At 37.0% G+C, this 24,077-nt stretch overlaps 1 protein-coding gene across 2 annotated transcripts in view; it reads left to right on the top strand.

The window, feature by feature from the left end:
• ATM (ATM serine/threonine kinase) overlaps window positions 1-24,077 on the top strand; it is a 140,176-nt gene that overhangs the window by 50,540 nt on the left and 65,559 nt on the right. For both annotated transcript variants that reach the window (XM_060018006.1, XM_060018005.1), the window contains 8 exons: window positions 1,040-1,286; window positions 4,597-4,712; window positions 5,665-5,791; window positions 6,280-6,479; window positions 19,036-19,210; window positions 19,754-19,918; window positions 20,736-20,868; window positions 22,241-22,336. In XM_060018006.1, coding sequence (XP_059873989.1) covers window positions 1,040-1,286; window positions 4,597-4,712; window positions 5,665-5,791; window positions 6,280-6,479; window positions 19,036-19,210; window positions 19,754-19,918; window positions 20,736-20,868; window positions 22,241-22,336 — 1,259 coding nt within the window. The remainder of the gene's footprint in view (window positions 1-1,039; window positions 1,287-4,596; window positions 4,713-5,664; window positions 5,792-6,279; window positions 6,480-19,035; window positions 19,211-19,753; window positions 19,919-20,735; window positions 20,869-22,240; window positions 22,337-24,077) is intronic.

The raw sequence follows: 24,077 nt of genomic DNA, 5'->3' as shown, positions 1-24,077 counted from the left end.
TTTTTTTTTTTTTGCGGTACACGGGCCTCTCACTGTTGTGGCCTCTCCCGTTGCGGAGCACAGGCTCCGGACGCGCAGGCTCAGCGGCCATGGCTCACGGGCCCAGCCGCTCCGTGGCTTGTGGGATCTGCCCGGACCGGGGCACGAACCTGTGTCCCCTGCATTGGCAGGCGGACTCTCAACCACTGCACCACCAGGGAAGCCCGGTTTCTTAATCTTTAAAGTAAGGGAGTTACATATAGAGATCATTAAGGTCTCTTTCAGCTTTAATATTTAATAATCTTCCCTATGAAAAATCAAAGGTAAATTATTAGTGGCTGATTATTTCAGCCTTATTTTTCTTATTTGTTGTTTAACTGTGGGCCATTTAGTCATTATTTCTGTTTGATTTAAAGTTTAATGTACAAGTATTTATTTTGCTAACTCCAAGTCTGGAGAAGAAAATTTTGAAAATGGAGAGATTTGAAACAACTAAATAATAATGTTTAGGTATCAGGATGATGGGAAGGCAATTCGTAATTGTTTAGTGGTCCTTACTGTTTGTTCATTTTGGCAATAATAATATTTACATTTATTCTTCGAATTTATTAATTGCTTTCACTTTACAATAATTTTGCATAAATTGATTATGCGGAATAAATAAATTCAATTTTCACTTGTTTTTGATCACACTATTAGGGTGATCTCTTTTTTTTAGTGTGACTATTTAGAATTCACTTCACTTCTCCATTTATAAAATTAGAGTAAGGGTGCTTAATGATCTAGATACAGTGATGCTCTAATGCTTATTAAACCATTTTATTTTTTTATTTTTATTTTTATTTTTTTTTGGCTGTGCCACACAGCTTGAGGGATCTTAATTCCCTGACCAGGGATCAAATCCATGGTGGAAACATGGAGTCCTAACCACTGGACTGCCAGGGAATTCCCAAAACCAGTTTATTATTTTAAGGACTATATTATAAAATTTTACTTTGAAACATTATATTTTAATGTATATTAAAAATGTATATACTTTAATATACATTGTTATTTTTAGGTCTTGTTATAAAGTTTTGATTCCACATCTGGTGATTAGAAGTCATTTTGATGAGGTAAAGTCCATTGCTAATCAGATTCAAAAGGATTGGAAAAGTCTTTTGACAGACTGCTTTCCAAAGATTATTGTAAATATTCTTCCATACTTCGCTTATGAGGATACAGGAGACAGTGGGATGGCACAGCAAAGAAAGATTGCTACCAAAGTCTATGATATGCTTAAAGATGAAAACTTATTAGGAAAACAGGTATGACTTCAACATCTGCTGTACTTTTTATCCCCTAATTGATCTGAGGTGTAACTTTAAAACTTTAAGGCTATTTATTCATCATTTATGCAATTAAATTTAATACTATGTGATAATCACTATCTAACATAGGCAGTCCATTAATTTTTTGTTATTGTTGTACAATGTTCTCTCCTTTTGATTAGCTTTGAAATGAAATGTTTTTAATCAGAAATTTTTTTAAAAGTTTGGAATAATTTTATCACTTTTTCTTTTAAAATTTTGTTTTAATTGGCAGTAATACATTAATGCAAGCTGGTTGTTAAATTCAAACAATACTGAACAAGGTATAGAAAATCTTTTTCACTTCCTCTTTAATCTCATTAAGCCCTTCACTTTTCATGGAAAAGTACAATCCCAAGTTACCATATCCTGTTTTTTTCCATGACATTTACTACCTTCTAACATATGATGTAACTTACTTATGAATTATGTTCATTGGTTTTTATCAATCTTCTCCACTATAAGTACTGTGAAGGTAGGATTTTTTTCTTTCTTCTTTTTTGCAGTTGTATCCCAACTATCTAGTATATATTGAGTACTCATTATTTGATGAAAGATGGAGTAAAGTTAAAAAGGAACTAACAATTTCTGTTTATTTTTATTTTTGGTTGTGTTGGCTCTTCTTATCTGTGCATGGGCTTTCTCTAGTTGCGGCAAGCGGGGGCCACTCTTCATCGTGGTGCGCGGGCCTCTCACTGTTACAGCCTCTCATTGCGGAGCCCAAGCTCCAGACGCGCAGGCTCAGTAGTTGTGGCTCACGGGCCTAGTTGCTCCGCGGCATGTGGGATCCTCCCAGACCAGGGCTCGAACCCGTGTCCCCAGCATTGGCAGGCGGATTCTCAACCACTGCACTACTAGGGAAGCCCTTCTGTTTGTTTTGTAGTAATTTATATATATATAAAATTATTTGAGGCAACTTATATTAAAATACATATGGAAACTTTTTAAGGTAAAAGAGGATTGGTCACTCCAATTTTTTTTTTAATGTGAGTAAGGGATGACTAACCAAGCTTGGTCAACATTAGTATTACAATTGGATAAACTTCAAGAGACTCTTTTTTTGTTGCCCAGTTTTCTGTGTTGAACCAAGAAGTGGAACAGCAAGACTCTCAGTTGCTTAGGTGGGCCATTCCCAGTCAGAACTGGTTTTAAGTCTGTAATCTGGAGGCAGATGGTGAGTAGAGGTACTCCTTGCCCAAAAGGCAGTTGGAACAGAATGTTGGCATGCCAGGGGGTATGGACGTTACGAAAGACACTCTGCCTCTAGGCCCTTTTACTCAATCTCCCAGCTTAGACTTCTGAGCAAGCCTACTCTTACTATTCTTCTTTATGTGTTCAAACCAAAAGAGCAGTTTTGAGTCAGAATAAGTCTAGAAGGGAAGCGTGATTACATTAAACCCTGATTAAAACACCAGTCTCAAGCATGAAGAGAGGTAAAAATTAAAAATAATTTCTTAGCTTCTTGGTTAAAGACATATATCTAATTTTTATTAGTCTCAATTTCATTTAGCAACGTCATTATAAGTTAATTTTTTCTTTCTCTAATATGCAGTTTCTCTGAAACAATCAAGATTCTTTTTTCTGTGGATAAGTGTTGGTACCACTATTATCAGTCTTTGAGTCTTCTAAAACTGTCCGTTGTTGAATGCTTAGAATATTTACAGTTATAAGATTGTTTAGCTATACCTAGATATCTGAATAATTTATATGTACCTTAGGTAAACATTACAGATCTGGCTTAGAGAATCATGAAATTAATGAAGTCAGCTGTCATCTGTGTGCGTGGAAACTCACTAATTTTTCCTCTGATATTAATCAGATTTGGCCAGTTTGTCCTTACTTATTCCAGATATACTGAAAATGGGGGTAGATTTTTTTAAAATTATTTAATTAATTTATTTATTTTTGACTGCATTGGGTCTTCATTGCTGCACGCAGGCTTTCTCTTGCTGTGGTGAGTGGGGGCTACTCTTCGTTGTGGTGCGTGGGCTTCTCATTGTGGTGGCTTCTCTTGTTGCGGAGCATGGGCTCTAGATGCGCAGGCTTCAATAGTTGTGTCGGGCGGGTTCAGTAGTTGTGGCTTGCGGGCTCTAGAGCACAGCCTCAGTAGTTGTGGCACATGGGCTTAGTTGCTCTGCGGCATGTGGGATCTTCCCAGACCAGTGCTCGAACCCATGTCCCCTGCATTGGCAGGTGGATTCTGAACCACGGAGCCACCAGGGAAGCCTCGGGGCTGGATTTTTAAAAGGGCTTAAACCTTGGAAATGATGACATGACAACTAATGTGTAAGCCCAGGGAAAGGCTAGTATCGTTAGATTTCTTTAGTGTCACATTCCAGAATATTTTTGTTATATTAGGAAGTGTTTCCAAACCTCTGTGTGGAAGAGGTAAAGATAGTAGAGATAATAAATCAGCCATTTGCCTTTTGGTTTAAAGCACTGTAATTCCTTATTTGGAGAGCTAACAAATCCACCTTTAAGACTTCACAGTTCTCATTCATTCGGCTGAGGTGTAATGTAGTACACCCATTCTTTATATTTAGAGAACTTAATGCCTTTTGTGAGGCTACCTGTGGCAGGAAGTGGATGATGAAGGGTCTGTTCCTGTCCAGGAGGATTTAGCCTACTATTGATGACAGGGCATGTGGGTAGCAGAATTTGGGATATCAACCAAGTAGAAATCTGGGGAAAAGTTATGCAGGGAACAAAGGGATGATTATTGCCAGTCACCGAGAATTCTTACTAGTAAAGTTCTTTAAGTGAGGTAGTGTTCTCAAATAAGAGTAAAATGTAGATTGATGAGCAGTATAGATCAGTGGGGAATTTGGTTGGCAGGAAAATGATTAGGTTGAAGAATTTTAGGCTAGACCTGAAGCCTTACTCATTAAAATGGTTCATTTTATTTTATTTTTTAAACATCTTTATTGGAGTATAATTGCTTTACAATGGTGTGTTAGTTTCTGCTTTATAACAAAGTGAATCAGCTCTACATATACATATATCCCCATATCTTAAAATGATTCTTTAAAATTAAACGAAAGAGTTGGATTAAGAGAATCTTGTTTGGTATGATTTCCCTATTTTCCTTTCAGTCTGTAGGTTGGCTGCATAACAGAAAAAAGTGGAGTTAGCTGTATGTCTTGCAGATCTTAGATCTTTGGTCACTTTGAATAATTTTGGAAATGAGGCAGTAACATGAGCCCCTTAAGCTGTCTTAAAGATCACAGACACGAAAACTTAAATATATTTTAATTTTGTATCCTTGCAGATTGATCATTTATTCATTAGTAATTTACCAGAGATTGTGGTGGAGTTATTAATGACGTTACATGAACCAGCAACTTCTGGTGCCAGCCAAAGCACTGACCCCTGTGACTTTTCAGGGTATGGGTATTTTTAACTTAGAGAATTAGCTGCAATTTCAGAACCTTGAGAAGTTTATTGGTTAACACATTCAAATGTCCATTTCAGTTGTTAGGCATGTACTCTGCTTTTAAATTCTGTTTCTTTAAAAATAATTACCTTTGAATTGAAGTATCTGCTCTACTGTAGCCTCTCCACAGTAATTGATCTTTTAATTGACCACCTTATTCTCAAATTCAGTGACCTTTTTCTCCTCAATCTTTTTGTAATATTTGAGCATTCTGCCATCTCCTGTCTCATGAAATTTTCTTCTTCATGACATTATTCTTCGTTCTCTTCTTATCTATGACTCGGCTTTCTGTATCACCTTTGCTTTATCATGCTCCTTTGCTAGGGGAATCTTACTGTACTATAATTTCATTTGGATGTGAAACCCACTTGGTTGTATATGAATGTTAAAATTATTTTCTCAGCTTGATTGTAAGCTACTTGAAAATGCCCTTAACTTCTTTTATATGCTCTACAATGCTAAGCGTATACAATAGTAATAATATCTACTAAAATACTTTTACATATGTAATTTCATTTGATGTAGTATTTGATTGCTGTGTCTTAAGATATTATTGTGTTTATAGTACTAGCATAGAGCTTTAATTCATAACTGAAGTGAATTGGTATTAAGTCTCATTTGTGGAATTCCATTAACTTTATAAAAGATTTTTTAAGCAAATTATTTAAAATTGACTAAGTCCTAGAAAGTTAAAGTATTTAGGTGTTCTGATTGATGTATATAGTCTGTGATATGTCATTTGTGATTTCATTAAAAGTCTAGTTTTCAGTAGAAAATAATTTCAAAATTTGGGGTTACTGTAATCTAAATTTTCTTTTTGGATTTTCACTTGTCTATTAAGAAAATGTTTTTTCTTGATAATTTTTTTCTGAAAATGACTGTATTTTTTTCTGTAACTCTTAGGGATTTGGATCCTGCTCCTAATCCACCTCATTTTCCATCACATGTGATTAAAGCGACATTTGCCTATATCAGCAATTGCCACAAAACCAAGCTTAAAAGCATTTTAGAAATTCTTTCCAAAAGCCCTGTAAGTATACATTACTAGTATAATAACTGAAGGGAGAATTCCTTCTTTTTCAGTTAGAAAATCTGTATATCTTAAAGAGAAAAAAAAGTAAACAAATGGAAAATTTATCTGAATAAATTAAGAAAAACACTCATTTACAAGTTTATATCTTGGTATTTTACTTGTCAGTATTAATTGAAATATGTCACATACGAGGGCTGAATTTCATGACATTTTAGTCATGTTGGCTCAGGGAATATATACATATATATAATGTATATTTTAAGGATATACTATTATTGTTTACTCTCTGAAAACTAAGTAAATTGACAGTAGTTTTTTAGGTTTAAGATAGTAATTTTCTTAATGTAATATTTTGCATTTGATATCAAAACCCAAAACAAAATTCTATAATTTAGAATTCTGTATTTTGAATAAAAAATGTATGTATTATGGGCTGAGTATATGTGATTAGGCAAGTTTTTACTAAATGTATCTTTATTTTCTAGGATTCCTATCAGAAAATTCTTCTGGCCATATGTGAGCAAGCAGTTGAGACAAATAATGTTTATAAAAAACATAGAATTCTTAAAATATATCACCTGTTTGTTAGTTTATTAATGGACGATATAAAGAGTGGCTTAGGAGGAGCTTGGGCCTTTGTTCTTCGAGACGTTATTTATACTTTGATTCACTATATCAACCAAAGGTAAATAATATATTTAGACCAATATGTAAGTAGTTTTTCTACCCTTTTATCTTAATTGAAAATTTATATACTTCTACAAGGTAGAAGCCAGAGTATTGTTTTCTGAATTTTGCCTTTTTAATATATATTATATCTACCTATTATATTTTACAAAGTGCATCACTACTTCTCCAACTCTAGAAATCTTTAAGTATTAAGGGTCTTCAACATTTTAAATATTCTAATTTTAGATGGCCATAAATGCATATATTACCATAGCAGTTCTGGTCACCACTTACAGTGTGTGTGGTAGGGGGCAAAGAGGGGTTCCCTGTGCACATCCAGGGAATTATCCAGACATCAGCGGATACCTAGCTGTAGATAGTGTTAGATCCCACAGGTTAAGAGCTCAAGTTCTGCAAGATTGTCCTTTCCAACCTCATCAGACACCATTTGAAAGCCCAGGTTATCAGTGGCTACAGATTTCAGTGACCCCTTTCTTAGGTTTGATTAATTTGCTAGAGTGGCTCACAGAACTCAAGAAACCTGTTTACTCACTAGATTGCTGGTTTATTACAAAAAGAAATAACTCAGGAATAGCCAGATGGAAGAAATGCATAGGGCAAGGTATGGGGAAGGGGCATGGAGCTCCCATGCCCTCTCCAGGCATTTCACTCTCTCCATACCGGCAAGTGTTCACCAACCCAGAAGCTCCCTAAACCCCATCATTTTGGGTGTTAATGGAAGCCTCATTAAATAGGCATGACTGATGAAATCATCACAGTCATTGGTGATTGAATCAGCTTCCATCTCCCTATGCCCTTCTTGGAGGTCAGAGAGGTGGGACCGAAAGTTCCAACCCTCTAATCACAGGGTTGGTACTCCTGGCAACCAGCCCCCATTCTTAGGTGCTTCCCCAAATTTACTCATTAACATAAAAAAAGACTCCTTTATTGTTCTTGTCACAGGAAATTCCAAGAGTTTTAGGAACTCTGTGCCAGAAATGGGGACCAAATATATATTTCTTATTATAAATCACAACATCACAGTTACTATAGATTTTGGGATGTATGTTCTTTTTAGCATCTCTATTCCTTTCCATTGACTTTAATGATGTTTCTATTATTTGTTTTCTTATTAGTAGATAACATAGCCATCAAATAAATTTAAGTCCTTCAAAGCACATGAAGGTACCTATTTCCATTTTGTTTTCTCATATTTTTCTTTTTTGGCTTTTAAAAAATATTTTATAATTTTTATTTTAATTTAAGTCACATGTTTGTATAGTCATTCAGTCTTTTTCCAGCACTAATTTTTTTTTTAGGTTTTATTATTTTGGTAAAATATATAACATAAAATTTGTCATTTTTAACCATTTTTTTAAGTGTCCAATTCAGTGATATTAATTATGTTCACAGTTTCGTGTTTCCATCGCCACTGTTTCCAAAACTTTTTCATTACTTCAAATAGAACCTCTGTACCCATTAAGCAATAATTCCACATTACCACTTCCCTGTAAGCCCCTGATAACCTCTAATATACTTCCTGTCTCTATGAATTTGCCTGTTACAGATATTTCATATAAGTAGAATCATAACTTATTTTTCCTTTTCTGTCTGGCTTGTTTCACTTAGCATGTCTTCAGGGTTCATCCAGCATCATACTTTTTTATCACTAAGTAATATTCCATTGGATATATGTACCACATTTTGTTTATCCATTCATCTGCTGATGAACACTTGGGTTGTTTCATGGGTATGAAGTGGCATCTCACTGGGGTTTTGATTTTACATTTTCCTACGGACTAATGATATTGAACGTCTTTTCATGAGCTTAGTGACCATTTGTATATCTGTTTTGGAGAAATGTCTGTTTAAGTCCTTTGCCCATTTTTTAAAATTAGATTGTCTTTTTGTTGAGCCGTAGGAGTTCTTTATATATTCTTGGTGTTGAACTCTTAATGTATGATTTGCAAATATATTCTGGATATTGAATTCATATATGATTTGAAAGTAGTTTCTCCCATCCTATAAAATTTTCACTTTCCTGATAATGTCTTTTGATGCGCAGATCTTTTTAATTTTGATAAAGTCTGATTTATCTTGTTTGGTTTTTTTTTTGTTTCACGTGGTTTTGGTATTTTATGTAAGAATTCATTGTCAAATCTAAGGTCACAAAGATTTATCCTTAGAGTTTATTCTAAGAGTTTTATGCTTTTAGCTCTTATATTTAGGTTGTTTATTCATTTTAATTTTTATATGTGGTGTGAGTTAGGGGTTCAATGTCATTCTTTTGCATGTAGAAATCTAATTGTTCCAGCGTGTTGTTAAAGAGAATGTTCTTTCCCCTTTGAAGGGACTTGGCATCCTTGCCAAAAATCAGTTAGCCATTGGTGTATGGGTTTATTTCTGAATTCTCAATTCTATTCCATTGGTCTTTACTTGTGCCATACCATGCTGTGTTGATTACTACAGCTTTATAGTAACTTTTGAAATCAGGAAGTGTGAGTCGTCTAGTGTTGTTCTTCTTTTTCAAGATTGTTTTGGTTGTTTGCAGTCCCTTGCAATTCCATGTGAGTTTATGCAAAAAAGTCTGTTGGAATTTAGAGGGAGATTGCATTGAATATGTGACTATTTAGATAGTATTAACATCTCAAGAATTTGCCTTCCAATCCATGAACACAGGATGTCTTTCCATTTAGTTGAACTTATTTAATCTCTTTCATCCATGCTATATAGTTTTCAGTGCACAGGCCTTTCACATCCTTGGTTAGATTTATCCCCAGGTATTTAATTCTTTTAGATGCTCTTGTAAATGGAGTTTTTTTTGTTTGGTTGGTTGGTTTTTTGCGGTATATGGGCCTCTCACTGTCATGGCCTCTCCCATTGCAGAGCACAGGCTCTGGACGCGCAGGCTCAGCGGCCATGGCTCACGGGCCCAGCCACTCCGCAGCATGTGGGATCTTCCCGGACCGGGGCACAAACCCATGTCCCCTGCATCGGCAGGCGGACTCTCAACCACTGTGCCACCAGGGAAGCCCTGTAAATGGAGTTTTTTAATCAATTTCCATTTTAGATTGTCAACTGCTATTGTATAGAAACAAATAATTTTGTACGTTGATTTTGTGACTTGTAACTTTGCTAAATTTGTTTGTTACTTCTAGTAGATTTATTGTGGATTCTTTTGGGAGTTTCTGTATATATTGAATCATGTCATCTGGATTTAGTTTTACTTCTTCCTTTCTGATTTGGATGCCCTTTATTTCTTTTTCTTTTTTAATTGCTCTGGCTGGAAGTTCAGTACAATGTTGTATATCAGTGGTGAAAGTGGGCATCCTTGTCTTATTCCTGATCTTAGTGGGAAAGCTTTCAGTTTTTCAACATTATGTTGTTAGCTTTGGGTTTTCATAGGTTACCATTATTTTGTTGAGAAAGTTTCTCTCTATTCTGATGTTTTTCTGAGTGTTTTTCTCATGAAAGGATGTTAGATTTTGTCAAATGCCTTTTCTATTTGTTGAGATGGTCATGTGTTGTATTCTTTCATTCTATCAATGTGGTATATTACATGGATTGACTTTCCTATACTGATCCACTCTTACATTCCTGGGATAAATCCCACTTGCTCATGATATATATCCTTTTTTTTTTTAATAGGTCTTTATTGGAGTATAATTGCTTCACAATACCGTGTTAGTTTCTTTTTTTATATAAATTACTTTAAACAAATTACTTTGTTACTGCATGTGGGCTTTTCTCTAGTTGTGGCGAGTAGGGGCTACTCTTTGTTGCGGTGCGCAGGCTTCTCATTGTGGTGGCTTCTATTGTTGCGGAGCCTGTGGCTCTAGGCACGCAGGCTTCAGTAGTTGTGGCTTGCGGGCTCCAGAGTGCAGGCCCAGTAGTTCCGGCACATGAACTTAGTTGCTCCATGGCATGTGAGATCTTCCTGGACCAGGGCTCCAACCCATGTCCCTTGCATTAGCAAGCGGATTCTCAACCACTGCGTCACCAGGGAAGCCCCCATGTTAGTTTCTGTTGCACAACAAAGCGAATCAGCCATATGCATACACATGTCCCCCCATATCCCATCTCTCTTGAGCCTCCTTCCCATCCTCTCTATCCCACCCTTCTAGGTCATCGCAAAGCACTGAGCTGATCTCCCTGTACTATGCTGCTGCTTCCCACCAGCCAACTATTTTACATTTGGTAGTGTATATATGTCAATGCTACTCTCACTTCGCCCCAGCTTCGTCCTCCCACCCCATGTCCTCAAGTCGATTTTCTATGTCTACCTCTTTATTCCTGCTCTGCAACTAGGTCATGAGTACCATTTTTTTGTTGTTTTTTAGATTCCATATATGTGCGTTAGTATATAGTATTTGTTTTTCTCTTTCTGACTTACTTCACTCTGTATGACAGACTCTAGGTCCATCCACCTCACTGCAAATAACTCAATTTCGTTTCTTTTTATGGCTGAGTTTGTATACATTGTATATATGTGCCACATCTTCTTTTCCATTCATCTGTCGATGGACATTTAGGTTCCATGTCCTGGCTATTGGTGGCTACTAAATAGTGCTGCAGTGAACATTGTGGTGCATGTCTCATTTTGAATTATGGTTTTCTCAGGGTATATGCCCAGTAGTGGGATTGCTGGGTCATATGGTAGTTCTATTTTTAGTTTTTTAAGGAACCTCCATACTGTTTTCCATAGTGGTTGTATCAATTTACATTCCCACCAACTGTGCAGGAGGGTTCCCTTTTCACCACACCCTTTCCAGCATTTATTGTTTCTAGCTTTTTTGATAATGCCCATTCTGACCAGCATGAGGTGATACCTCATTGTGGTTTTGATTTGCATTTCTCTAATAATTAGTGATGTTGAGCATCTTTTCATGTGCCTCTTGGCCCTCTGTATGTGTTCCTTGGTGAAATGTCTATTTAGGTCTTCTGTCCATTTTTTAACTGGATTTTTTTTTTTTTTGATATTGAGCTCCATGAGCTGTTTGTATATTTTGGAGTATAATCCTTTGTCTGTTGTTTCATTTCAAGTTTAATTCAGTCCCATTTGTTTATTTTTGTTTTTATTTCTGTTACTCTAGGAGGTGGGTCAAAAAAGATGTTGCTGTGGTTTATGTCAAAAAGTGTTTTTCCTATGTTTTCCTCTAAGAGTTTTATAGTGTCTGATCTTACATTTAAGTCTTTAATCCATTTGGAGTTTATTTTTGTGTATGGTGTTAGGCAGTGTTCTAATTTCATTCTTTTACATGTAGCTGTCCAGTTTTCCCAGCACCACTTATTGAAGAGGCTGTCTTTTCTCCATTGTATGTTCTTGCCTCCTTTGTCATAAATTAGGTGCCCATATGTGCGTGGCTTTATCTCTGGGCATTCTATCATGTACCATTGATCTATATTTCTGTTTTTGTGCCAATACCATACTGTCTTAATTACTGTAGTTTTGTGGTATAGTTTGAAGTCGGGGAGCCTGATTCCTCCAACTCCGTTTTTCTTTCTCAAGATTGCTTTGGCTATTCGGGGTCCTTTCTGTTTCCATACGAATTGTAAGATTTTTTGTTCTAATTCTGTGAAAAATGCTGTTGATAGTTTGATAGGGATTGTGTTGAATCTGTAGTTTGCTTTGGGTAGTGTAGTCATTTTCACAATGTTGATTCTTCCAGTCCAAGAACATGGTATATTTCTCCATCTGTTTATGTCGTCTTTGATTTCTTTCATCAGTGTTTTATAGTTTTCTGAGTACAAGTCTTTCGCCTCTTTAGGCAGGTTTATTCCTAGGTATTTTATTCTTTTTGTTGCAGTGGTAAATGGGAGCGTTCCCTTAATTTCTCTTTCTGATTTTTCGTTGTTAGTGTATAGGAATGCCAGAGATTTCTGTGCATTAATTTTGTATCGTGCAACCTTACCAAATTCATTGATTAGTCCTAGTAGTTTTCTGGTGGCATCTTTAAGATTTTCTATGTATAGTATCGTGTCATCGGCAAATAGTGACAGTTTTACTTCTTCTTTTCCAATTTGTATTCCTTTTATTTCTTTTTCTTCTCTGATTGCTGTGGCTAGGACTTCCAAAACTATGTTGAATAAGAGTGGCGAGAGTGGACATCCTTGTCTTCTTCCTGATCCTAGTGGAAATGCTTTCAGTTTTTCAACATTGAGTATGATGCTTGCTGTAGGTTTGCCATATTTAGCCTTTATTATGTTGAGGTTGGTTCCCTCTATGCCCATTTTGTGGAGAGTTTTTATCATAAATGGGCGTTGAATTTTGTCAAAAGCTTTTTCTGCATCTATTGAGATAATCGTGTGGCTTTTATTCCTTAATTTGTTAATGTAGTGTATCACATTGATTGATTTGTGTATATAGAAGAATCCTTGTATCCCTGGGATAAATCCCGCTTGATCATAGTGTATGATCCTTTTAATGTGCTGTTGGATTGTGTTTGCTAGTATTTTGTTCAGGATTTTTGCATCTACGTTCATCAATGGTATTGGTCTATAATTTTCTTTTTTTGTGATATCTTTGTCTGGTTTTGGTATCAGGGTGATGGTGGCTTCGTAGAATGAGTTTGGGAGTGTTTCTCCCTGTGCAATTTTTTGGAAGAGTTTGAGAAGTATTGGTGTTAGCTCTTCTCTAAATGTTTGATAGAATTTGCCTCTGAAGCCATATGGTCCTGGACTTTTGTTTGTTGGAAGATTTTAAAGTATGGTTTCAATTTCATTACTCATGACAGGTCTGTTTATATTTTCTAATTCTTTCTCGTTCAGTCTTGGCAAATTGTACCTTTCCAAGATTTTGTCCATTTCTTCATGGTTGTCCATTTTATTGGCATACAGTTGTTGGTAGTAGTCTCTTATAATCCTTTGTATTTCTGCAGTGTCAGTTGTGATTTCTCCTTTTCACTTCTAATTTTATTGATTTGTGTCCTCTCCCTTTTTCTCCTGATGAGTCTGGCTAAGGGTTTATCAATTTTGTTTATCTTCTCAAAGAACCAGCTTTTAGTTTTATTGATCTTTGCTGTTGTTTCTTTCGTTTCCATTTCATTTGTTTCTGCTCTGATCTTTATGATTTCTTTCCTTCTACTGACTTTGGGTTTTCTTTGTTCTTCTTTCTCTAGTTGTTTTAAGTGTAGGGTTAGATAGTTTATTTGAGATTTTTCTTGTTTCTTGAGGTGAGATTGAATTGCTATAAACTTCCCTCTTAGAACTGCTCTTGCTGCGTCCCATAGGTTTTGGGTCGTCGTGTTTTCATTGTCGTTTGTTTCTGTGTATTTATTTCTTTGATTTCTTCAGTGATCTCTTGGTTATTTAGTAGTGCACTTTTTAACCTTCATGTATTTTGTTTTTTACATCTTTTTTCCTGTAATTGATTTCCAGTTTCATAGTGTTGTGGTTAGAAAAGATGCCTGTTACGATTTCAGTTTTCTTAAATTTTCCGAGGCTTGACTTGTGACCCAAGATGTGATGTATCCTGGAGGATGTTCCATGTGCACTTGAGAAGAAAGTGTATTCTGCCACTTTTGGATGGAATATTCTGTAAATATAAAGTAGATCTGTCTGGTATGTTGTGTCATTTAAAGCTTGTGTTTCCTTATTTATTTTCTGTTTGGATGATCTGTCCATTGGCGTAAGTGGGGTGTTAAAGTCCCCTACTATTATTGTGTTACTGTCAATTTTTCCTTTCATGGTTGTTAGCATTTGCCTTATGTATAGAGGTGTTCCTATGTTGAGTGCATAAATGTTTATAATTGTTATATCTTCTTCTTGGATTTATCCTTTAATAATTATGTAGTGTCCCTCCTTATCTCTTGTAACAGTCTTTATTTTAAAGTCTTATTTTATGTGATCCGAGTATTGCTACTCCAGCTTTCTTTTGATTTCCATTTGCATGGAATATCTTTTTCCATCCCTTCACTCTTAGTCTGTATGGTCCCTAGGTCTGAAGTGGGTCTCTTGTAGACAGCGTATATATGGGTCTGGTTTTTATATCCATTCAGCCAGTCTGTGTCTTTTGGTTGGGGCCTTTAATCCATTTACATTCAAGGTTATTATCGATATGTATGTTCCTATTCCCATTTTCTTAATTGTTTTGGGTTTGTTTTTGTGGGTCTTTTTCTTCTCTTGTGTTTCCTGCTTAGAGAAGTTTCTTTAGCATTTGTTGTAAAGCTGGTTTGGTGATGCTGAATTCTCTTAGCTTTTGCTTGTCTGAAAAGCTTTTGTCTTCTCCATTGAATCTGAATGAGGTCCTTGCTGGGTAGAGTAATCTTGGTTGGAGGTTTTTCTCTTTCATCACTTTAATTACATCCTGCCACTCCCTTCTGGCCTGCAGAGTTTCTGCTGAAAAATCAGCTGATAATCTTATGGTATGTTATTTTTTGTTTTTCCCTCGCTGCTTTTAATATTTTTTCTTTGAATTTAATTTTTGTTAGTTTGATTAATATATGTGTTGGTGTGTTTTTCCTAAGGGTTATCCTGCATGGGACTCTCTGTGCTTCCTGGACTTGCGTGACTTTACTTTCCCATGTTATGGAAGTTTTCAACTATGATCTCTTCAAATATTTTCTCAGACCCTTTTTTTTTCTTTTCTTTTCTGGGACCCTTATAATTCTAATGTTGGTGTGTTTATTGTTATCCCAGAGGTCTTTGAGATTGTCTTCAATTCTTTTCATTCCTTTTTCTTTATTCTGCTCCTTGGCAGTTATTTCCACCATTTTGTCTTCCAGCTCACTTATTCGTTCTTCTGCCTCTGTTATTCTGCTACTGATTCCTTCTAGTATATTTTTCATTTCAGTTATTGTGTTGTTCATCTCTGTTTGTTTGTTCTTTAGTTCTTCTAGATCTTTGTTAAACATTTCTTGTATTTTCTCATTCTGTGCTTCCATTCTGTTTCCGAGATTCTGGATCATCTTTGCTATCATTACTCTGAATTCTTTTTCAGGTAGATTGCCTATTTCCTCTTCATTTATTTGGTCTTGTAGGTTTTTACTTTGTTCCTTCATCTGTGACGTATTTTTTTGCCATCTAATTTTTTTTTTTTTTATGAGTAGGACTGTGTTCCTGGTTTACTGGTTGTTTGGCCTGAGGCTTGTAACACTTGAGTTTGTAGGCTATTGGGTAGAGCTGGGTCTTGGTGCTGAGATGAGGAGCTCTGTGAGACCTCACTCCAATGAATATTCCCTGGGATCTGAGGTTCTCTGTTAGTCCAGTGTTTCAGACTTGGAACCCCACCACAGGAGCTTCCACCCAACCCCGGGCTCGCCAGTCAAGATCCCACAAGCCCCGTGGGGTGGCAGGAAGAAAAAAGAAAGAGCAATAACAAAGTAAAAAATAAAATTATACTAGGAAACTAACAGATATGTTAGAAAGAATGTAAAAATAAAAATATAGATGAATCAACCACCAGAAGGTACATCAGTACCACCATAGTAAAAAAGAGGAGGAGGGAAAAGGAGAAAAAAAAAAAAGGTGGGGCTTCCCTGGTGGTGCAGTGGTTGAGAGTCCGCCTGCCAATACAGGGGACACAGGTTCATGCCCCGGTCCGGGAAGATCCCACATGCCGCTGAGCGGCTCTGCCCGTGAGCCATGGCCGCTGAGCCTGCGCGTCTGGAGCCTGTTGCTCCGCAACGGGAGAGGCCACAACAGTGAGAGGCCCGCGTATGGCAGAAAAGAAAAAAAAAGGTGGAGGGCGGGAGGGGGAAGGCATTGGCTGTGGAGAGTGGGCCCTAAGCAAGGGGGAGGTTTGGGTGGTGGGCAGGGCCAATGCTCAGGACCCACAGCACTGGAAAAAGCCTTGGGGTCTGTGGGGGGTGGGGCTTAGGCTCAAGGAACTGAAGGGCCCCAGATGTGCCCCCCACCCCTTGTCTCAGACGGCAGGGGATTATCTGGGAGCCCAGCAGGCTTCCTGGGCTTGAGTGGGCGGGTCAAACACCCTCCTCTCCTCTCCTGCTCCTCTGGTCTGGGGTCTGGGAGGGCCCCTACCGCCTCTGTCTCCTGATCTCCCCGGCGTCCCTCCTATGCCCGCAGGACCAATGCAGCCGGGCAGGGGTGTGAAGGGGGGCCTTGTAGGGCAGGGGACTGGCCTGGGAGCTCAGGAGCCTCCCAGTGCCCGAGTGAGGCCATTGCCCACCACTCCTCTCCCTCTCCTCCCCAAGGGCCCCTCCCACCTGCCACTCCTGATCTCCCTGGCCTCCCTCCTATGCCCCCAGGATGCACGTGGCCTGGTTGGGCTTTGGAGGGGGGAAACCAGCTAGGGAGCTCAGCAGGCCCCCCGGCCCGAGTGGGCCAGGCAGTTGCCCTATGCTCCTCGCTTGCTCTTCCCAGAGAGTCCCTCCCACCTGCCTCTCCTGATCTCCCCAGCCTCAGGGGCGCCGATCTTGTCTCGCCTCCGCTTCTCCCCACCTCGGTCCCCCTATGTTCTGCCGGTTCACTCTGGGGTTCCTCTTGTCTCCTTGGGGTTCAGAGTCCCCCAGCAGCAGCCAGCAGGCACCCTAGTTGTTGGGAGACACTAACTCCGCGTCTTCCCACACCGCCATCTTGACTCCTGCCCTGATGTGTATCCTTTTAATGCACTGTTAGATTCAGTTTGCTGGTATTTTGTTGAGGAGTTTTGCATATATATATATATGTGTATATATATATTCATCAGAGTATTAGAGACTATAATTTCCCTGTGGTGTCTTTATCATACTTTTGTATCAGAGAAATGCTGGCCTCATAAAATGAGTTAGGAAGTATTCCCTCCTGTTCCCTTTTCTGGAAGAGTTTGAGGTGTTAATTCTTAAGTGTTTGTAGTGTTCTTCAAGTCTTTCTTCTTTTTTAATGTAGCTGTTTACTGTAACATAGTTTCCTCTCAGCACTGCCCTTGCTGAATCCCATTAGTTTTGGTATGCTGTATCTTCATTTTCATTTGTCTTTAAGCTCTTTTAGCATGTTTAAGACAGTTGTTTGACAATGTCTTTGTCTAATAATTCCAGTCTGACCTTCCTTGGGAACTGTTTTAGTCAATGTATTTTATTCCTTTGAAGGGTCCATACTTTCCTATTTCTTTGAATGCCTTGTGATTTTTTTGTTGAAACTGGACATTTTACTATTATGATATATTACCTGTGGAAATCAGATTTTCCCCTTCCCCAAGGTTTGACTTCTTTTTTTTTTTGAATTGTTGAAGGCTGTAGTGGTACATTTGTTTCATGAATTTACTCAACTGTTTTTCTAGAGAGCGTATTCCTTGCCATTGTAGTCACTGAAGACTGTTGCTTAACTTGCGTTCAGGTAGCGTTTTGACAGAGATTTCCTTGAATACCAAGAGCCAAAGAGAGAGAAAGAGAGAGAGAAAGCTTTCCTAGTCTTTGCAGATTGGCTTTGTGTTAAGACTCTCCTTCAGCATTTAGCTCGGCTTGCACTGAGCCTAAGGTTAAGCCCAAAGTGAAAGATTATGGTCTTCTTAGGTAGTTTTTGAGCAAGCACCTTACCCTGGGCAGGTGTGTGACTTTATAAATTCTCTGAAAATGTGAGTAAATTTTTTTTTTAATTTATTTTTGGCTGTGTTGGGTCTTCGTTGCTGCATGTGGGCTTTCTCTAGTTGCGGCGAGCAGGGGCTACTCTTCGTTGCGGTGCATGGGCTTCTCATTGGGGTGCCTTCTCTTGTGGAGCACAGGCTCTAGGTACGTGGGCTTCGGTAGTTGTGGCACGTGGGCTCAGTAATTGTGGCTCGTGGGCTCTAGAGTGCAGGCTCGGTAGTTGTGGCACACAGGCTTAGTTGCTCCGTTGCATATGGGATCTTCCCAGACCAGGGCTCGAACCCATGTCCCCTGCATTGGCAGGCGGATTCTTAACCACTGCTCCACCAGGGAAGCTCAATGTGAGTGAATGTGAGTGTTCTAACTTTACAAGGAAACTCTCTCTCTAGCTTTTCATCCTAGGCATTAGGCAGTCTGTTATCCCAGGCAGCTGTGGGTTGTTGGTTAGCCTTAACAAGCAGTGTTTTCAAGCAGTGCCCTCAGCTTTTCCAGCCTGTAGAAGACCCAAGTTAGGAAAAACAAGAGCCAAGCACCTTACATTAGTCCTTCAGGTAGCTCCCAGACAGGTTAAGAACAGATATACACTATCATTTGTGAATAAAATATGCTCTGCTCCCTTCAGAACTAAGGACCAGGATCCCACATTGGAAATGGGGACTGCAATTTTCATGACTATTGCCAGGCTGGGGGCGTCATGGGGCAAGGGCAAGTAAAATCACCACAAAGCTTTCCTAGTTTTTAAGTTTCCTTTTTCTTGATATCAACGATTGCTTGATTGCTGTAAACTTTTGACTGTTTTACAGAATTCTAACAAAGCTCTTACAGTTTGCTTGTTTTTCAGTGTTTCTGTCAGGGGAGCTTGGAGCTTCCTACTGTGTCATTTTGCTGATGTCACTTCTCTTTTTGGGTTTTAAACTACTAAGGACTTAGATGTGAAAGTGACTTTTATGTCAAGCCACATCAGAATTAGAGCTGTTGAATAAAAGTGACTTTTGAATGAGTTTATGTCAAAGTAGTGTCCTAGAACTTACTGTTTTTTTTTCCCTGTGTTAGGCCTTCTCATTTCATGGATGTGTCATTACGTAGCTTCTCCCTTTGTTGTGACCTGTTAAGCCGGGTTTGCCACACAGCAGTAACTTACTGTAAGGATGCTTTAGAAAGTCATCTCCATGTTATTGTTGGTACACTTATACCCCTTGTGGATGATCAGATGGAGGTTCAGGAACAGGTAATTTCCCAAATCATATTCAAAATGATATTTGAAATACATTGATAAAGTATTGTTGGAAGGAGCTGAGTGTTTGATGTTTACTTGGTGTAATCAGTAATTTTAGTGGAAATATTCTTTGAAAAATGGTGGGGAAAACATTCTCAGTGAATTAATCCTTGTAATCATTTAATTACAGAGCACCTAGTAATTTTGATCTAATAAATAACCTGATTTCTATCTCTTACTTATGCTGAAGTGTAGAGGTAGTCAAAACTAAGGATGTAGTTCACTCCACTATGATGGTGTGTGAGGTATTACTTATATAAAATGTTTCAGTAGTATTGACAACTGTATACCTCAGTGTCCATCCTGTAATAAAGGCCTTACATATTTGTTGAATTATTTGAAAGCACAGAAACGGTAGTAGCTGGGTGCCTTAGAAGTGATTTTATCTGAACAAGTAGAGTTTTTATCATTTATTACAATGGCTTTGCTTGTTTTACTTTAAAATATAATTAATCCATTTCTCCTCATGATTTTTTCTTTTTTAATTATGTTTAGGTATTGGACTTGTTGAAATACTTAGTGATTGATAACAAGGATAATGAAAATCTCTATATCACGATTAAACTTTTAGATCCTTTTCCTGACCATGTTGTCTTTAGAGATTTGCGTATTACTCAGCAGAAAATCAAATACAGTAGAGGACCCTTTTCACTTTTGGAGGTAATAATTATTCCATAATATTGCTATTTTGTATTAGAGAGGTTGTACCTCTAATGCTCTGAAAGTAAACCAGTCTTTTTTAAAAATTGTGATTAAAGAAAACAACATGAAATCTGTCCTCTTAGCAGATAAAAAACTGAATCTTAATACATACTCTTGCATTGCAGTAAAAGTGTAAATTCAAAATTTCTTGAAAAAGATCTGAATTTAAGTATTGAAGAAATATGATATAAAATATGCTTGATTTTCATACACATAAGATTCATTAATATCTCAAAATTACCATCTGACCCTCTGTCGGACAATATAATGTTTGAATTAGAAAAGATATGTAACTTTCTGAAGAGTTTTTCAAGTTTTAATCTTGTTTTAACCTTTATAAACTTCAAAACTATGTTCAGATAGATTTTTCTTTATAAATCTTATTATAATTTTAAAATTATACTCTACATTTGACTATAATCAGTATGAAAATGTGGTTAAATATATTAAGATAAAACTAGAGTTGCAATACTAAATAAATAGAAATTTAAGCTTTTCCCTCTGAGTATGCTATAACAATCTTAAACTCTGAATACTGTATCATGAGAGAGTCTATTGCAATTTAAATGTTTAAAACATTGTAGGAAAAAAAAAAAAACATTGTAGGATTTGAAGTGAAATAAGTAATTTATTTCTACCTTGTTTTGTAGTAACAGTATTATGAATCAGTATCTGTAGAAGGCACTAATTTAAAAAAAATTTTGAGTTTTATTTTACAGACTCAACCAATACATGTCAAAAGCAAGTTACATTTTTAGCTGATTTTCTCTTTTAGGAAATTAACCATTTTCTCTCAGTAAATGTTTATGATGCACTTCCATTGACAAGGCTTGAAGGATTGAAGGATCTTCGAAGACAACTAGAGCAACATAAAGATCAGATGATGGATCTTATGAGAGCATCTCAGGGTACTAATTTTAATGACTTGGGTTATTTGTACCCATTTCTTTTTGAAAGAATCTTTTATAAATTCTTGCTCTTGGTTTAGTTGCCACAGATTTAGTTCATTTCAGACCCCCATCTGTTCTCATTTAGTTATGAAAGACTTCCTAAGTGGTCTCCTCACCTTGAACTACTCCCATTTTATCCGTTCTCTGCACCTCTGCCAGAATGATTTCTCTAAGTCCAAATCATATTATTTTACTGCTTAAAAAATGTTAACAATTTGCTACTGCCTAAAAGAAAAATTTGAATTCCTTAGAGCAGGCATGCAAGGTAATTTGTCTCTGCCTACTACCCCAATTTATTTAAATAAAAGAAATGTTATTTTTCATTTTATTTTAAACATCTTAGCCATGTATGTGTTTTGTGTGTATGTATATATGTATATATGTGTGTGTTTTGTATATATACACATATTTATATGTGTTTCTAGGTTTTTGGTTTTTTTACTTAAAAATCCATTTTATTTTGATTTGATTTGAGTTTAGATTATTATAGTACTGCACTTGGTGGAAACTCTTTCTGCTTATGTTTTGATTTTCATCTTCCTGAGCTCATTGACTTCATGTTTCTATTGTGATATTTTTATCCTCAGTACTTTTAAAAATTAATTTTGTTTCGACCATCCGAAATCTGAGTTTCTAGTATATTTGTTCTTGAGATAGGTGTATATATATATATATATATATATATATATATATATATATATATATATATAAAAACATGAACCCCTCTTTCTATCTCCTGTTCTTGTGTGTTTGGGTATTTTATTGATCCAGACCAATATAGCCAATAGATGTTTATAGCTATTTAAATTTAAATGAATTAAAATTCAATAAAATATAAAGTTAAATTTCTTTGTTGTATTAGCACATGTCAAATTCTCTGTAGTAACATGTGGCTCGTGGCTGTCTTTGGACAGCACAGATTATAGACCATTTTCATCATTGCAGAAAGTTCTGTTGGACAGTGCTGGTCTATTCTATATGCAAGAGGCTAAAAAACCAGGCATGCTCCCAAGGTTCCTTCTAGTTTAATGTTGAATGATTATGTGTTTCTAACTGTGATTTGGCTAAGGTATTGATTTCTCTGCACAACGTAAGATATTTTTCTCTCTCTGTCTGCCAAATATTGCTGATAATTTTTACATGATTCTCTTTAAGAAGAAAGTTCAGATACATTCATTCACCTCATATTTTTGAAATGCTCACAATTGAAAATCTTTTTTAAAAACTTTGTAAAAGTTTTCTAGTCACACAATTTAATATATGAGCATAGTATAAAGAAAAGTGTTGTCTTCACTGTGGCTTAAACTAATATTTTCAAAACTGCTTCTAGATAACCCTCCAGATGGCGTAATGGTGAAGCTAGTTGTCAGCTTGTTGCAGTTATCCAAGATGGCAGTAAACCACACTGGTGAAAGAGAAGTTTTAGGTAAACTGTTTGGCTGAGTGAATATGAGTTTTTTTGTTTGGATGGTCATCTTCATAGCATTTTAAAAATCAGTAAAAGTTTGTTACTTGGAATATTGGGGAAATGTGAGAGGCTTTTTATATTTCTGTTTAGTTCAAGTCTCCCTAAGCAGCCCTCCTTTCATATTTTCCTCCCTTAGACATTCATATAAAGTAAAAAGTTAGTGATTAACACATGTGCATAACTATTAATTTGAAAATGCCTTGTGAATATTTAGGAAAGTCAGAAAAACCTATTTGTAGCATTAAGTTGCAAATAAATTGACTTCTGATACATTTTATAGATATAACTGACTGGTACTTAATATCTTTTTTATATAACAGAAAGAATGAGGACTTGGAGGGCTATATTAAGCTCAGATATTAAAACCATATTCAAGTCCTTTTCTGCCACCATTTGGGGGTAACCTAATGTAAGATAAATAGCCAGCATCATACCTGGTATAGGTGTTTTATATTTGGTGATCACAGGATGGAAAACATCACGTGATTAAAGTCAGCTTGAAGTTGTCATGAAATAATTGCTTCAAATAAGAAAAGTGGGGGGCTTCCCTGGTGGCGTAGTGGTTGGGAGTCCACCTGCCGATTCAGGGGACATGGGTTCGTGCCCCGGTCCGGGAAGATCCCACATGCCGCGGAACGGCTGGGCCCGTGAGCCATGCTAAGCCTGCATGTCCGGAGCCTGTGCTCCGCAACGGGAGAGGCCACAGCAGTGAGAGGCCCACGTACTGCAAAAAAAAAAAAAAAAAAAGAAAGAAAAGTGGGAGAAGTAAGAGATGCTTCACAGATTCTACTGTCTTTCAACAGAGTCTTTCTTAACTTCTCAGTGGAGGTCTAGTGTCTAGGGTACTTCTTTTCTTGTAAATTTTTTATAGAAATATATCTTACATATAGAAAAGTCGCAAGTATATAACTTGAAGAATTTTTTGCAAAGAGAACACACCTGTGCATCTAGCACCCAGACCAAGAAACAGAACCTTATCAGTACTCTAGAACTTTCCTTTGACCAAGGAATTTACCCTTTGTCCATAGTAGCACTGCTTCTGGGGACAAATGTCACTTGCTACAGGAGGCCTAAGTGGCTTTCCTACATAGCATAAAATCTTAGTGATTAGTACCCACAGCTAATGTCATATTTAATGGTGAAAGACTGAATATCTTCCTCAGATCAGTAATGAGCCAAAGTTGCCCACTGCTATTCACCATTGTACTGGAAGTTATAGCCAGAGCAATTGAACAAAAACTGGAAAGCAAAGAAGTAAAAACTATCTCTATTCACAGATGACATTACTGTATATATATATAGAAAGTCCCAGAAAATCTATAGGAAAGTTACTATAAGAGAGGTAATAAATGAATTCAGCCAAGTTGCAGGATACAAGATCAACACACAAAATTCATTTGTGTTTCTGTACACCAGCAATGAACACTCTAAGAAGAAAATTCCATTCCATTTACAATTCCATTTATAATAGCATCTAAGAGAATTAAATACCTGGGATAATTTTAGTTAAGGAGGTGAAAGACTTGTGCACATTCTGTTTTTTAGAAGTAACACACTAAGTGCAGCCCACACTCAAGGGAAGAATTAGGCTCCACCTTTTGAAAGGAGGACTATCAAATAATTTTTTAACATGTTTTATTAAATTCCATCATGACTGGGAAAGAACATGAGGGGGCCCTCTGGCATCTTGAAAACATCT

The sequence above is a fragment of the Delphinus delphis genome, chromosome 8 (genome assembly GCF_949987515.2).
Source record: "Delphinus delphis chromosome 8, mDelDel1.2, whole genome shotgun sequence".
Lineage (NCBI taxonomy): Eukaryota > Metazoa > Chordata > Mammalia > Artiodactyla > Delphinidae > Delphinus > Delphinus delphis.
This window is presented reverse-complemented; position numbering and strand designations above follow the sequence as displayed.